The 14,139-nt window shown below is 50.5% G+C and overlaps 2 protein-coding genes across 3 annotated transcripts in view; both read left to right on the top strand.

Annotated features, from left to right (window-relative positions):
- Positions 1 to 2,648, top strand: part of PRKDC (protein kinase, DNA-activated, catalytic subunit) — an 81,812-nt gene extending 79,164 nt beyond the window's left edge. For both annotated transcript variants that reach the window (XM_063394508.1, XM_063394500.1), the window contains 3 exons: positions 395 to 583; positions 1,146 to 1,285; positions 2,286 to 2,648. In XM_063394508.1, coding sequence (XP_063250578.1) covers positions 395 to 583; positions 1,146 to 1,285; positions 2,286 to 2,490 — 534 coding nt within the window. In that variant the 3' untranslated portion in view covers positions 2,491 to 2,648. The remainder of the gene's footprint in view (positions 1 to 394; positions 584 to 1,145; positions 1,286 to 2,285) is intronic.
- Positions 2,649 to 10,950: 8,302 nt separating this feature from the next.
- CEBPD (CCAAT enhancer binding protein delta) lies at positions 10,951 to 12,594 on the top strand. The gene has a single exon (XM_063394551.1). It carries the CDS (start codon positions 11,089 to 11,091, stop codon positions 12,112 to 12,114), a length of 1,026 nt encoding a protein of 341 aa, XP_063250621.1. The 5' UTR covers positions 10,951 to 11,088; the 3' UTR covers positions 12,115 to 12,594.
- The last annotated feature ends 1,545 nt before the right edge of the window (positions 12,595 to 14,139 follow it).

Raw genomic sequence — 14,139 nt, forward strand, 5'->3', positions numbered from 1 at the left:
CAGCTTTTGCATTTGTGATGTGCAATTACACGTGTGCTCTCAGTGCTAAATTTGAGGCTCTTCAGTTGCCATTGTTCTGGTGCGAAATAATCTTTACAAGTTATTTCTAGTCAGTTGAAAAAAATACCTGAGTCCAGATATTCTCAGACAAGCAGTGAGTGTTTGTATGGTGGTGTTTTACACAGTTAACTGTGGTTTCAACCACTATCACTGCATGCTCATGACTAGAGCTTTGATGTTACAACTTGGTTCAGTTCTACTTTTGCACGCTGTTTTCAGTGAAGTGACGAAGAGGGTTTCAAGACCTAAAAATAATAAAATATTCCCATCTAATCCTTCCGTTCCAAGGCTTCTTACTTTTTGTTTTCTTTTGACTGTCCTTCCCCTTGGCTAGTTCCTGAGTGTGCCGGAGCTGATGCCCTTCCGCCTGACTCGGCAGTTTGTTAATCTGATGATGCCGGTGAAAGAGTGGGGGCTCATTTACAGCGTGATGGTGCATGCCCTGAGGGCTTATCGGGCACATCCAGACCTCCTCATCAGCACCATGGACGTGTTTGTAAAAGAGCCTTCTTTGGACTGGAAGGTGGGATTTTGTCCTCTTTGATTTTTCTTCATGTGAAAGTTCTTAAAGTGTAATAAGAATAAAAATGATGAAAAAGGAAGTAATCCTTGAGGCTCACTCTCAGTACTCCTTTTATCTTTCTTTGTTTTATTAAGTTCTCCGAGAAACTGAACTTAAAATTATTTAAAATGACAGAATTCTATACTGATGCACAAAAAATAGTAGCATATGTCTGTGTTATCAGTGTCCTGTTCTTTGTCCTTCATGATAATCCTAAAGATGTGGATAACTCTTGATCACGTTATGCCTCTTATGGCATCAGCATAAATAGTTTCAACTTTTTGCATTAGAGCATTGTATATATCAGACTAATAGTTACAGAGAAAAAAATCTGAAACTAGTTGCACTTCAGTAGCTTCAGTTGTAAATTAAAGTCATAGGCAAGTTAGATATTATCTCACTGCTTTGTCCTCCACTGCATCTGCAGTTAAGATACTGGCTTGACTTGCTATGATGTGCAGCTTAAAAGCCTTTTTCAAGTGTGTGATTTATGATAAATAGGACAAATATGTTTTCTCCTTAGAACTTTGAACAAAGACAGCTGAAAAAAGGAGGCACGTGGATTAAGGAAATAAACACATCTGAAGTAAACTGGTACCCTTTGCAAAAGGTCAACTATGTCAGAAGAAAGCTTACAGGTGCCAATCCAGCAATAATCACTTGGTAAGATGCTCTCCTTTTGCTTTAAACGGCTCCACTAAGGCTCCTGTGTCAGATTTTGCTCCCTTTGGATGGAATGGCGGCTAGGAAAAGAGAAGATACAGACAGGGCAAAATTTCAGCAAACCTTCTGTCAGAATTATTTTGGTCCACATACAAGCTCTGTGAATCACCCTGCCAGCCAAAACACCAGATATCTCCCTGTGAGTTTTCCTGCTCCAGCTCAGGCCTTCTGAGCAGTTTTACTGCTCCTGGCAACACATGCCTCCCCTCCCTGTCAGGCTGCTTAATCTCATACTCCTCAGTCCTACTGTTCTTTATGTTTGTCTCCACTGCTTTTAGGGTAAGGATAATATTTAAATTAATATATGCTTCTGATGGAGAATTGCTTGAAATGTACCAGCTGTAGGGGAGGCATGGAGTAAAACTGCTTAAGAGAACAAATTCAAATCTGGTGGCGTTCTCAGGTTATTTATGTCAGTCTGGTCAAGTCCAGCTCAAGCCAGAATGCCTTTTAAGTTCAGTTAAAAGTACAATTAATCCCTTCCATCCTCTCTTAAAAAGTCATTTTGGATTAATCAGGGGAAAGACAGAAAAGCAAAGAAAGCAAGCCTGTTTTAAAACCATAAAAATAGTGAAAAGTGCAGGACTTGGGAGGAGTCCCTTTTGCGGTCAAGGCTGAACTGGAAAAGGCAGCAAAATACTTGTTATAGGCACAAATCAGGAGAGCAGGTAAAGTGATCAACAGCTTGGATGTGAACTGCTGCATCCTTCTTCCAGCTTTGACAAGACCTTTGGCATATTCATGGTAAATACCCACTAGTAAAGGGCCCCTGAAACCACCAGTCTTCACTGGCAGAACCTCCTACAGCTCCTGAGAGCCTCCACATCTTGATCTCACTTCAAGCTTTATTTTTCAAGTGCTGTTTTGTATTTCAAAATCCATCTCAGCTTTTTTGCTTGTTTCTTTTAGTAAGAGCTTATTTTGGTGTTCTCAATTTCAGCGATGAGCTGCGCCTGGGCCATGAGAAGTCGCCTGCTTACAGTGATTTTGCAGCTGTGGCTCGTGGAAACTCCAGTCATGATATCAGAGCCAAAGAGCCAGAGGATGGACTGTCAGAGGAGACCCAAGTGAGGTGCCTCATCGATCAAGCAACAGACCCCAATATTCTTGGCAGAGTCTGGGAAGGATGGGAACCCTGGATGTGAGGAACTGCCATCTACAACCCTGTCTGCCAGGGGACCTGTACCCTAAAATGCAGCTGCAACCAGATCAGAATTCTAAGGCCAAAAAGGAAAAAAACCCTTAACTATTTTTATCACCAGTTAACTTGACCAATAGAGAAAATAAACTTTTTGTATTAAAACTGTATACAAACTGTGATTTTTGGTTTTTTTAAATTATTTTTTTTGTGTGTAGTTCTGTAACAAATTAGCTTTATTGTTTTTGTGTTAAAATCAATGTAGGAACAATTGGAGAGGCTATGGAGCTTAAAGATTTATTTGAAAAGCGCTGAGACCCCTCAGTGGAAAGCACAAATTCATCTCCCACTAACTTGTGGGCATCGGGGTAGTGAGGTAGTGAGTCTGTGCTTTTCTTCTGCAGAGATCTTGATGACAATCAACTGAAACCATTCTGCAGCCTCATACTATTTGTAGTTAAAACTTGAAGATTTTCCTATCAGGAGTATCAGTGGACCACACGGTGAAATTAAACAGAAAATGGCTCTTAGCTCCAGATAACACCTAAACTATCTGAACAGCTTTTTCATTACTGGGTAACGAGATAGTAATGGAGAGACTGTTTTTAGCAATTAGAGGTTATACCCTGTTATCTTTGTCCTTTGGAAGTCTGCACTGCTCACACTGTTATTTCCAAATTATTGTTTGGCCCAGGCCAGAATTAGTCACTGCCGACAGAGCTGAGCACAGTAAGCTTCTTACCATAACTGCAGCACAGGAATGTGTACTGCACTTTGGAATTTGCTTATGCCAAACTGTGGAGGTTGTGCCAGATGTGACTCTTCATCTCCAGCAGCCAAAAAGTTTTCAGGTGTGCTGGGTTTGGCTGGGATTGAGCTAATTTTCTTCAGAGTAGCTGGAGTGGGGCTGTGGTTTGGATTCATGCTGGAAACTGGTGCTAACACAGGGATGTTTCATTACTGCTGAGCAGGGCTTGCACAGAGACAAGGCCTCTTTGCCTCTCACAGCCTGAGGAGTCCAGGGCTGCACAGGCAGGGTAGCTGATTCCAGCTGACCCAAGGGCTGTCACCTACCATAGGGTGTCGGGGTCAGCGTGCAGAGCTGGGGGGAGAAGGAGAAAGGGGGAGCTGTTCAGAGCGATGGCGTTTGTCTTCCCAAGTCACTGCCGTCCCAGCTTTCCTGGGGAGGGCTGACCAGCAGCCTGCCCATGGGAAATGGTGAATTCCTTGTTTTGCTTTGCCTGTGTGCACAGCTTTTGCTTTAACCTGTTACCTGTGTTGATCTCAGCCCCCGAGTCTTCTCACTTTCCCGTTCTCTCTGGGGGGATTGAGGAGCAGCTCTGTGGGGCTGAGCTCCCAGCTGGGGTTAAACTGCAGCCTGGGCAGTGAGAGAAAAAGAGAACTCTCAAACACTACTGTTGCTCATTACCCACATTTACTGTAGGACATAGATTTCATTAAGGCTTTTAATAATTATCATAAAGGGGTGTGATAAAAATGGGTCTTTGCCCTTTCACTGCCTGCACGATTTCTCTCCTGCCTCTGTGGCAGTGGGGCAGTTCTGGTCTTGCTGAGGGCCATGTCTGCTGCTGGCACCAGTCTCAGATGGTTCTGTCAGCTGGGGAGTAGAGAAATCTGCCTTCTGGATACCACTCCGTGAAAAACTACAACGAGGAAGATTGCTGAGGCCTAAAAGAATGGAGAGGGAGCTTTTCTGTTTCAAATACTTTCCAGCAACAATCACTATCTGTTACCTTCCTTAATAAACATACACAATGGTTTGTGTCAATAGTTATAAATTGAGAAATTCCAAACATTTTTATCCCTTTATTAATTAAAAATATTGCTCAGATGTATTTTTGTGGAGGAAACATTTAAAAACAAAAATAATCTTTCAGCTGTATACCTCATTTCAAAAGTTAATTTAGGGCACTTTAATCACAAAAAGCTTCCAGATTCACCCATTTATAGAGATGCTAATTAGTGGACAGTAAGGGGGGGTGTTTTTTTCTAAAAGAGTTTGATACAGTCTGTTTTTGTATACACTTCAGTAAGATGGTCTTTTGTTCTTTTGATCTCTGCTAACAATTAGGACTGCAGTCTTATGACTAAAACTTGGTCAGGTGAGGTACCCTGGCTTCCATGCTGTCACTCTACAAATATAAGAAAGTGTAAAGCACAATAAAAAAGGCAACATGAAAAGGCAGGGGACATTTAGAAATTAAGTGGCTGGGTGTACGAGGTGTTTAATGGCACTTCTGGCACATACCTCAGATAGTTATTGAGTACTTTGACCCGCACTGCAGAGGACAAAGTTTACGTTTACACTTTAATGAGGCTCTTCTCCTAGGACTTTTGATATCCTCAGCAAGAGCAGATGTTTGTGCACAGCAGCCTCCCTCCCTGGCCTTTGGGAAGGGGAGTTTGAGTGCAGCCTGGCCCTCCCTGGCCGGGGGCTGCGGCTCGCTGCTCGCTGCGCCCGTGCTCATCCGTGGCGAACGGCGCCCAGGCTGGCGGTGAGACTTGTGGGACAGCAAAAGGGACACGGGCTGGAACCTCTTCATGGCTACTTGAATAGTTCAAAGCTCCATTTGGGCCCTAGAATAAGTGCAATAGTGGGAAGCCTCAGCTACATCAGCCCTTATTAGTCATGTGTTTGTCGAGCTCGTGTGTCAGCTGAGGCGCAGAGCACGAGGCTGCTGGGGCTTCAACACAGACACATCTTGTGCAGAGCAAGTGGATTTCCCCTAACTTTCTTTAGAGAGCTTTCACCGTGAGGCTGAGTGTTCCTGGAAATAACCTCCAATACTTGTGAATGGCAGCTGCTGTCCCCAGGCCTGGCTGCTCTCAGTAAGGTGCAGCAGCTCAATGGAAAGGCTGGAGCCAGCCTGTGAAGCAGCCAGGACGGTACTGACACAATGCACACCTCACGTGGCTGGGCTCTGTGCTGTACAGGGTGGGCTTGATGGCTCCCAGAAAAGGGTTAAGGTGATGTGAAGGTCAGAGTCAGAGACTGCACCAGGTCTCAGGATGCAAAACAAAACTTGGGAGCTATTCACAAGTACAGCAGAGTATTTCCTTCTCAGATTAAGCAACCAGATGGATGGGCACTATATCTGGAAATCCATTAGTTGTATCTAAAAAGTTATGTAAAACACTAGCATATATTCTCACTGGGTTTTTCTTAGAGTATAGAATGATGTGTTTAAGATAATCCTTACCATCCCTGCCAATCTTATAATTTCCACCTCCAGCTAAGAATAACAGTACTGCTGAATCCAGAGGAAAACTCCAGAGGAACTGCTGCCTACTGTCTCCTTTCCCTGTGGATAGAAAGGCTCCTGCATCTGCTTCTTGCTTCTTGTGCTCAGGATTTTCCCCCTTGGTCCCCACCACTGCCCCCCAGTTTAAATGTTATCTTGAGGTCTCTGTGGCTGAGAGGTGATAGAGCACCAGCACACATTTGGGCACAGGAAAAGCCCTATGAGCTTTCCACAAAAACAATGAATTGGGCTCATATTCAGACATGGAATAAGGAATTTCCTACAGCTCTTCTGCCCTCACACTTACGGGTTTGGCCAGCTGCTTCCAAAAGTAAGCATCTATATATACTGACACTTCTCCCCAAAATTCTTGTTTTTCAAAATCAAGGATAAGGATTTATTACCTGTGCTTTAATTTTTTTTCCCCGAGGCTGAGGGTTTGCCAAGTCACTTTTTTTAATACTGTGCCTCATTTGGAAATTACATGGGCTTTAAAAATCTCATTTTTAAGTTAAGCTGCCTGTAAGAAATGGCACCTACACAGAAAGCTCACACCCTGGCAGACACCCACAGCACCAAATGGTGTCACTGGCCTTGTAGCAAAACTGCCAAAGAAGCACACCTTATGTAAAACAAAGATGTTTCCAGAATAGGGTGTTTAGAGGGGTATTTTCTTGTTGCAGAAAGGTTGCTAAGTTTTCCGGGCCACAGAAATGATCAGAGTGCTGAAGGGCTCCTCCAGTGAAGGCAGGGTGAGAGGCTGCTCAGCCCGGGAAGAGGAGGTTCTGAAGAGACCCTATTGTGGCCTTTCAGTGCCTAAAGGGAGCTTCTAGGAAAGGTGGAGGGGGACTTTTTACCAAGGTCTGTAGTGACAGGACAAGGAGGAATTGTTTTCCACTGAAAGTGGTTAGGTTTGTATTAGATATTAAGAGGAAAATTTTCACTGCAAAAGAGATGAGACACAGGAACAGAAAAGGCATGGATGCTCCATCCTTGGAAGTGTTCAGGGCCAGGTTGGATGGGGCTCTGAGCAACCTGACCTAGTGGAAGTTGTCCCGGCCCATGGCAGGAGGGTTGGAACCAGGGGATTTTTAGGTCCCTTCCAACCCAAACCATTTTGATAACATGAAAGAGTGGCCACAAGGGACTGGAAAAGTTTTGATTACAGTTTCCATATTATTTACAGAGTGGGGTTTTTCTTCATCTTTTTGATGGGATAGAGGAGGGTAACATTGACTCCTTGTCCCTTACACTCACAGTAAATTGCACCACACAAGGTTTCATTTGATTACACAGAAGATGTAGCTGTCAATTTGATCCCATGAATGGAAATTCATGCAAAAACCTGCATCAGGAAAAAGTTCTTGAGTATCCGCTAAAGAGTGTGAGAGAACAAGGAGCACAGGTTCTGAGGCCTTTTGCTGCTGCAGCACTTGGCCTTTTGGGAGCCTGGGTACCTGGATGCTCTCGTTCAGCAGCTCAGCAGCCACAGGTGCAGCTGGACAGACCCAGCTGGGCTGACACCACCGGTATTTTATCTCACTGCAGTGGGACTAAACACAGAGCTTCAACGAAATGGGCTAAAAGGAAAATGCCTTTCTATTTTACCATCAAGCTGTTCAGCTGCTAAGAGTAGGAGGCCACAGGCAGGATCAGTGCAATGATGCACAAGTACAGCATAAGTGACAGGCAAAATGCTGTGCCGGTGCTTTAGGACAAGGGAGAGGCACGGCCCCTGGCAGAGGTGACACAAGCGGGCAGTGAGGGGCTGACAAGAGCCAACACCAACCTCAGGTAGGTACTGCCCCTCCCTAGGAGTGTGCAGGCAGGGTTTTGACTCTCCCCAGACAACCTGTACCTCCTCATTTACGTGTCCCATTCCCTCGTTAGCCCCCATGTGCCAACGCTGGTTTCCAGCTGATGAATGGAAGGACACTTGCACTCCTGCTGCTTCTTGCAGAGAGGAGAAATGCAGCAAACCAGTCCTCCATCTTTTTCCCCCTGTCAGCCTGGTCTTCACCCATGAATCCTCCAGGACCTGATGTCCTGCTGGTGCTGTCTCAAGTCCATAATATCAAGAGCAGAGAAGGGTTCCTTAGGCTCCCCAGGACCAGCACAGCCTCGTCATGCCCCTAGTCCCACTGTCCCAAAAAGTCCTGCATGCCTGGCTGGGTTGCTGTAGGTGAACATGCTTAGGCATTACCCTGTTTCCTTACCTTCCCTGGGTGGCCTGCCCTCTATTTATGAGGAAAAACTAGTCAGAAATGCAGTATGATTTCACTGCCATCCCTAAAGGGCTCAGGGTCCTGGTGTTCCTCTGAGATTCACAGCAGCAGTCCAGAATAAGTTAAAGTTTTGTGTTTTTTCTGCTTCTTAGAGAAAGGTTTCTTGCCCTTTCTTGCCAGGTTTAAGCATTTTCCTTGATTTGGAGCATGAACCTTAAGCAAGTTTTAAAGAATTTGCTCTGAAATTCAGATTATCAGCTGCTTCTTACTGCTGTTTAAAATGACTGGATCCCAGAGACAAGCTGTGACTCGGTGGGTCAGGTGCTCAGCAGGACAGATGAGGGAAATCAAGGGCTTGTCTGTACTTCACTGCTCATGAAATTCCATATGCAGATGGGAACAGATTCAGGTGCTAAGATGCCAGACAAATCCAGCCCAGGAAACAGCAGAGCATGGATGTCATCCTGCCTTCAGAGCACTGGTTTGGTAAGTGCCAGGTATCAATTGCTCACATGCTCCTGGATGCTTCAGTGCAGGTGTTGCAGCACCCCAGGGCTGCACATCCTGCATGGCACATGGGAGAACCCCCTCAAATATTTTCCTGAAGTCACACATCTCAGGTTCAGCAACAAACTCAACCAACTCACCCTCCAGGGGGTGGCTCCTGCTGCTTGGGTTTGCGGGACAGGCATTGACAGGTCCAACCCAAGTTCTGAACACACGTCCGGGCCCTGAAGACCCTGTAGGCAATGCTGCACCCTCCGTGGTGGGGCTTGGATGTGACACAGGTGGCTTATACCGAGGTTCACACAGCAGTTCTGTGCCTTTTACTGAGGGATTTTGAGACGGTGATTGCCAGGAGGCAAGCTGCCCAGCAGGGGTCGGGTGACCTGGCTGGGCACTGGGTGTCTTTTCTGGAGGAACACATGATGGCATTAAACGGGCACATCCAGGCCGGCAGTGGCAGCCAGCGCTGGCTGACCTTGGGGCTGAGGGCTTCGGTGAGCTGGAAGTGTCACACAGCTCCGCATGCAAACAGTCACAAGGAGTGCTTTCCAAGACAAATCAGAATTTTGTGACTACAATGGGTGAGAGCGAACCCTTCCAGCAGAGCAAGGGGAGGGACAGCAGATACCGGACTGCAGATAATTTCTGAACTACCCTCCCATGCCTCATGCAGGCACTCCTCTACACTTCACAGAGGAAAAGGGTCCAGGAGCATCACGTTCCCTGCTGGATAGCCAGGCCAGGGGCAGGCGGTGCAGAGTCGTGCATCATGAATAGACCCCAGAGAAGGTCTGGGGCATATAGAAGGCAAAAATAACATGTAAAATGGTTTGAGGCATATTATTTCTTTGACAATGTGGAAAAACCAAAAGCAACCTCTTCTTGTGTCACTGTCAAGTTCAGCGGTTAATGCTGGTGTAGAGGCTGTGTTATCAATCCTCTGATGAGAAAGGAAATCAAGTTTATTTCAACGTAATCCATCTGGCAGCACTAGAGTTAAAAGCAAAGCCTCTCCAAGCGAAACCTCACCTGCCAGATGTAAAACCTCACCTGCCAGGCACTTCCCCGATCCCACAAGCCTTCCCACGAGGAGTTCACATCCAAAGGGAGAGCATGTACCAGTCCTGTTCCAGCTACTTCTGCTCAAGCACACACCCCTGTGATCAACAGCTGCGGCCCTGCAACAGCTGCGGCGGCGGCGCCTGGAGCCGTGCCCGGAGAGGGGCACGGGCCCGGCATGGCCGGCACGGCCCCGGAGAGCCACCCCGGGCCAGCGGCCCCGCGCTCCGCAGGGCACAGCCCGTGCCAGCAGCGTCAGCTGGCCCCTGGGCTGGAAACTCAGCGCCTGCCACAGTCCGGTCTTAAATATAGAAGGGTCTTCTGGAAGATAGATAAATAAATAATTATTTTTAAAAAGTAAATTTAAAGTAAATTTTTGAAAGTAAATAAAGCATTTTGTTGTGGGTTTCTTTAGTAATTCAGTCAGTGGAGCACCTGGGGGTGAAGCCAGGGTTTTAGAAATCCTTAAGTAACTAGAAAACTTTTAGCTGCAAGTATTTTCAGTTTCCTGATACTTGCCAGTTTGATAGTGGTAGTTTGTGGGCTGCCAGGGGGCCGGGGGTCGACGATGTGCATAATTACTTAATGTAAGGTTTCAAGAGGTGTGACTTCACGAAGACGGCGTGAGGCAGCTCAAGATGCCGCAGAGACCCCTTCCCCACAGGAGAGTCCTGCCAGAAGAAACCCAAGCGGCCACCCTCTCCCCGGAGCGGGAGATTTATGACATCCTCCTCGGGTGAAGCTGCCCGTGCTCCGGCGAAGGGAGAGGAGCCTCCGGAGGGCGCTCGGGTGATGCACACAGACACGCGTGGGGCACGCAGCATCTTCCCCGGACCGCTCCATCCCAGGCGCCGCTGGGGAAGCGCGTGGGGGGATGCGGCGTGGTGCTGGTGGCGGCGGCGGGGTAAAATCGGCTTTTTCAGCCAGCTTTTCCGCTGGCCCTGGTGGAAGAAGAAAAATTATCTCCCAGCCGGGGGAATGGGTGCCGGTAGCGGCGCCGGGGCAGCGCTCCCCCGGGACGGGACGGTGAGAGGAGGGCGCCAGGCGCCCGAAAGGCTCCGGCACCGTCCCGTGCCCCTGGTGGGGGCACCTCGGACCGCGGCCACCCTCCGCCGGGAGGTGGCAGCTCGCAGCGGCGGCAGCCCTGCCTCCGCGGCCGCGCACCCCACCCGCTCCCGCCCCCGGGTCCCCGGGGGTGCCGGGAACAGTCGTTCCCCGTCACTGGGGCAGGAGGCGGGGCCCGCGCCGTATAAGAAGGGACCGAGCGGGCGTTTCACTCCCAGGTCCTGAGACGCCTTGTCCCATCCCCGCCTCCTACCGCCGCTCACGGCGTGACCCGAGCCCGGATCGGCCCCCTCGGGGAGGCGGCAGCGGGGGTAAGGCGGCGGCGCCGGTGTCAGCGAGCAGCGGCGGCGGCAGCGGTGCGAGCAGCGGCGGCCCCGCTCCACCTGCCCGTGCCGGAGGCTGGCGCTGCGAGCGCGCAGCGGCGTTTGGTGCCCGCGCCCCGGAGCCCCCGCGCCGCGGCCGTGCGGCGCCGCGTCCCGCTCGCCCATGAGCGCCGCCGCTCTCTACAGCCTGGACTCCCCGGCATGCTATAAGAGCTGGTGCCTGGAGCCCGCCAACTTCTACGACGCCAAGGTGGGCAGCGGCGGCGGGCCGGGTCCCGCCTGCAAGCCGGGGGCCCGCGGCGGCTGCGGGATGAGCGGCGAGGAGGCGGGCGGCGGCCTGGGGGGCAGCGGCACCAACCTGGCGGAGCTGAGCGCCGCCGCCCCGGCCATGTACGAGGACGAGAGCGCCATCGACTTCAGCTCCTACATTGACTCCATGTCTGCCGTGCCCAACCTGGAGCTCTGCAACGACGAGCTCTTCGCCGACCTCTTCAACAGCAACCACAAGCCCGAGCGGGGCGGGGAATACGGCGAGTACTTGCCACCGGGCGGCGGCGCCGGCCGCGACCCCGCCAAGGACCTCGGCGCTGCCATGACCACCCTGCTGGGCTCCGAGCCCCGCACCGCCTCCTCCTCCTCCTCCTCCTCCTCTTCCTCCTCCTCCTTCTCCTCCCGCGGCGCTCTGAAGCAGGAGCCGGACTGGAGCGACAGCGACCTCTCCGCCTCGCTGCTGCCCTCGCAAATCGCCACCTGTGCCCAGACCATCATGAACCTGAGCGGGCAGCCCACGCCGCCCACGTCCCCCGAGCCGGCGGGCAGCAGCTCCCCGTCCAGCTGCAGCACCCGCTCGCCGGGCCCCGCCGCCGCCGCCGCGCCCGGGCCGGCGCAGGGCGTCCCGCCGCCCGCCGGGGGCAAGGAGCGGGGCGGCAAGAAGTGCGTGGACAGGTTTAGCCCCGAGTACCGGCAGCGCCGGGAGCGCAACAACATCGCCGTGCGCAAGAGCCGCGACAAGGCGAAGCGGCGCAACCAGGAGATGCAGCAGAAGCTGCTGGAGCTTTCGGCCGAGAACGAGAAGCTGCACAAGAAGATCGAGCAGCTCACCCGGGACTTGACCAGCCTCCGGCACTTCTTCAAGCAGCTGCCCAGCGCCTCCTTCCTGCAGCCCGGCTCGGGCACCGACTGCCGGTAACCGGGGGGGAGCGGGACGGAGAGTCGGACTCCGGGAGACGGTGGATAAATACCTCAGAGGGCCGTGCCGAGCCTCGCCGGGCCGTGCCGCGGCGCCCCGGGCCGGGCCGGGCGCGGCAGGAGGCGCGGAGCCGCGGCGGGACCTGCGGGCCCGCGGCCGCGCTCGGAATGCGGCAGGGACGTGGAGCGATGCCTGGGTCTTTCACCACGAAACTTGCGAAAAAGGGAAAAAAAGCTAAATATATTATTTTTTTTTCTTCTCTCCCCTTAAATTATTTTTGTAATGGTAGTTTTCGTCTTTTCTACATTTTAGTCATACCGATGCAGCTATGGTACATCTGTTAAAATGATTCAAAATCCCATGTATTTTAGACAGTAGGATGGAAAAAAAAAAAAGGAAAAAAAAAAGACTGAGCATGCTCAACCTTTTATATCAATTTTTACAGCATTTCTAAGAATAAAGAAAAGCATTTTAAATCAACTCTGCTCTCGTTTGCTCTGTATGGTGACAGCAGCGGGCTGGCGGCGGGGAAAGCTGTGCTGCCCGGGAGGGGCTGGACGCGGGCGGGAAACACGGCGAGGGGTCCCAGGGGCCGGGAGGGGATGTGAGGGCAAGCGCGGGGCGAGGGGCGCTGCGTTACTTCCCAAAGCGTGCAGAGAGCGATGCAGGGGTGGGAAGAGCCGTGAGAGCCCTCGGTCGCGGTGGCTGCGGAGTGCGCTGCCCTCGGAGCCGCGCCGCCGAGCCGGAGTGCTGAGTCAGGGGATGCCGTGGCGCTGGGGGCACCGAGCAGCTGCACAGCGGGAGAGACTGCTCCGTGACCAGCACTCTGCCAGAAACACCTGATCCTAAATCTAAAAAACAAAACCAAAACAAAAAACCAAACCCAAACCGGCCTGACTACAGGAACACCAGTCAAAGAATACCACTAGTTAAAATTCCTGTTAAAAAAACTTCCAAGGGGTTTCCATTCCAGATAATGCAGAGCTGCACCTACACCAACACGCCCCAGAGCTGGACCAGCTGTAGTGAGCCCCAGGGGTGTTGATGCGCCCTCAGGCTTCAGCCCACTGCAGGAGCTGGACACTCTCACTGATCCTGGCGAGTTGAGAGTGAGAGTGGGCAACTGCTGCTCATCACAGTCAGTGGCCACAAAGACTTTCCCTGATCCCTGCTAGCGACAGCGGCAACGCTGCTGCTCATCGCTGAGTGAGCACACAGATCACAGAAGATCGGGCAACTTGTCTAAATTTCAGTAGTGCAGTGTTAGAGCACCCACAGCACCTGCAGGGCACCGGCAGAAAAAGGGCCTGCCACAACAAGCACCTCCAGCTTTCTCAGAGACTCAGGTTTTAAATGGTTTAGAAGGGGAACCCCAGTCTCACATACAGACCTCTACACAGGAATGGGCTGCCATCTCCTTTTTCCTGACAGGGTGGCAGGTAAGAGACTGAAATGCTTGGAGGAGGTGGGGGAAAAACGGGAATTCAAAAGCTTTTAGTAATTGTGACATCCATAAGATTTTTCACTGTTGGACTGAGCTGCAGAAATGACCAGGGTGAGAATTTTCTGCTGGTTAATCACATACGGGACCTGTGCAAAGCCACTCATTCCTCCTCCTGTGACCTGTAAGGGGCTTTTAAACACTGTGAAAGAGTAAGGGGGGAAAAAAACCATGCAGCCTCTAATTCTTACATGAATTCTTGCAATGCACACAGAGGAAGATTTTGGCATTTATCTGATCTGTAGTCTCCACAGTCTGGGTGAGAGTACTTGTGTGGCCTACAATGCAGTTTGCTCCTTACCCATAAAAGAAACGATAATGAAACACCCGCTTTGTGGGAAGCTACAGATAACACACAACTTCTACGCTGAGAGACCAATCAGCTGTAAAACATTAACTTTATATGTGTTCAAATCTCTGTCTTTATAACAACTATTGCAAAGTGATAACTCAGAATTCACGCACCACGCAGCGTTTTGCAGCAGGTCTGGGATACACTGATAAAATTCAGCTTAAAACCAACA

Source organism: Prinia subflava, chromosome 1 (assembly GCF_021018805.1).
Source record: "Prinia subflava isolate CZ2003 ecotype Zambia chromosome 1, Cam_Psub_1.2, whole genome shotgun sequence".
Classification (NCBI taxonomy): Eukaryota; Metazoa; Chordata; class Aves; order Passeriformes; family Cisticolidae; genus Prinia; species Prinia subflava.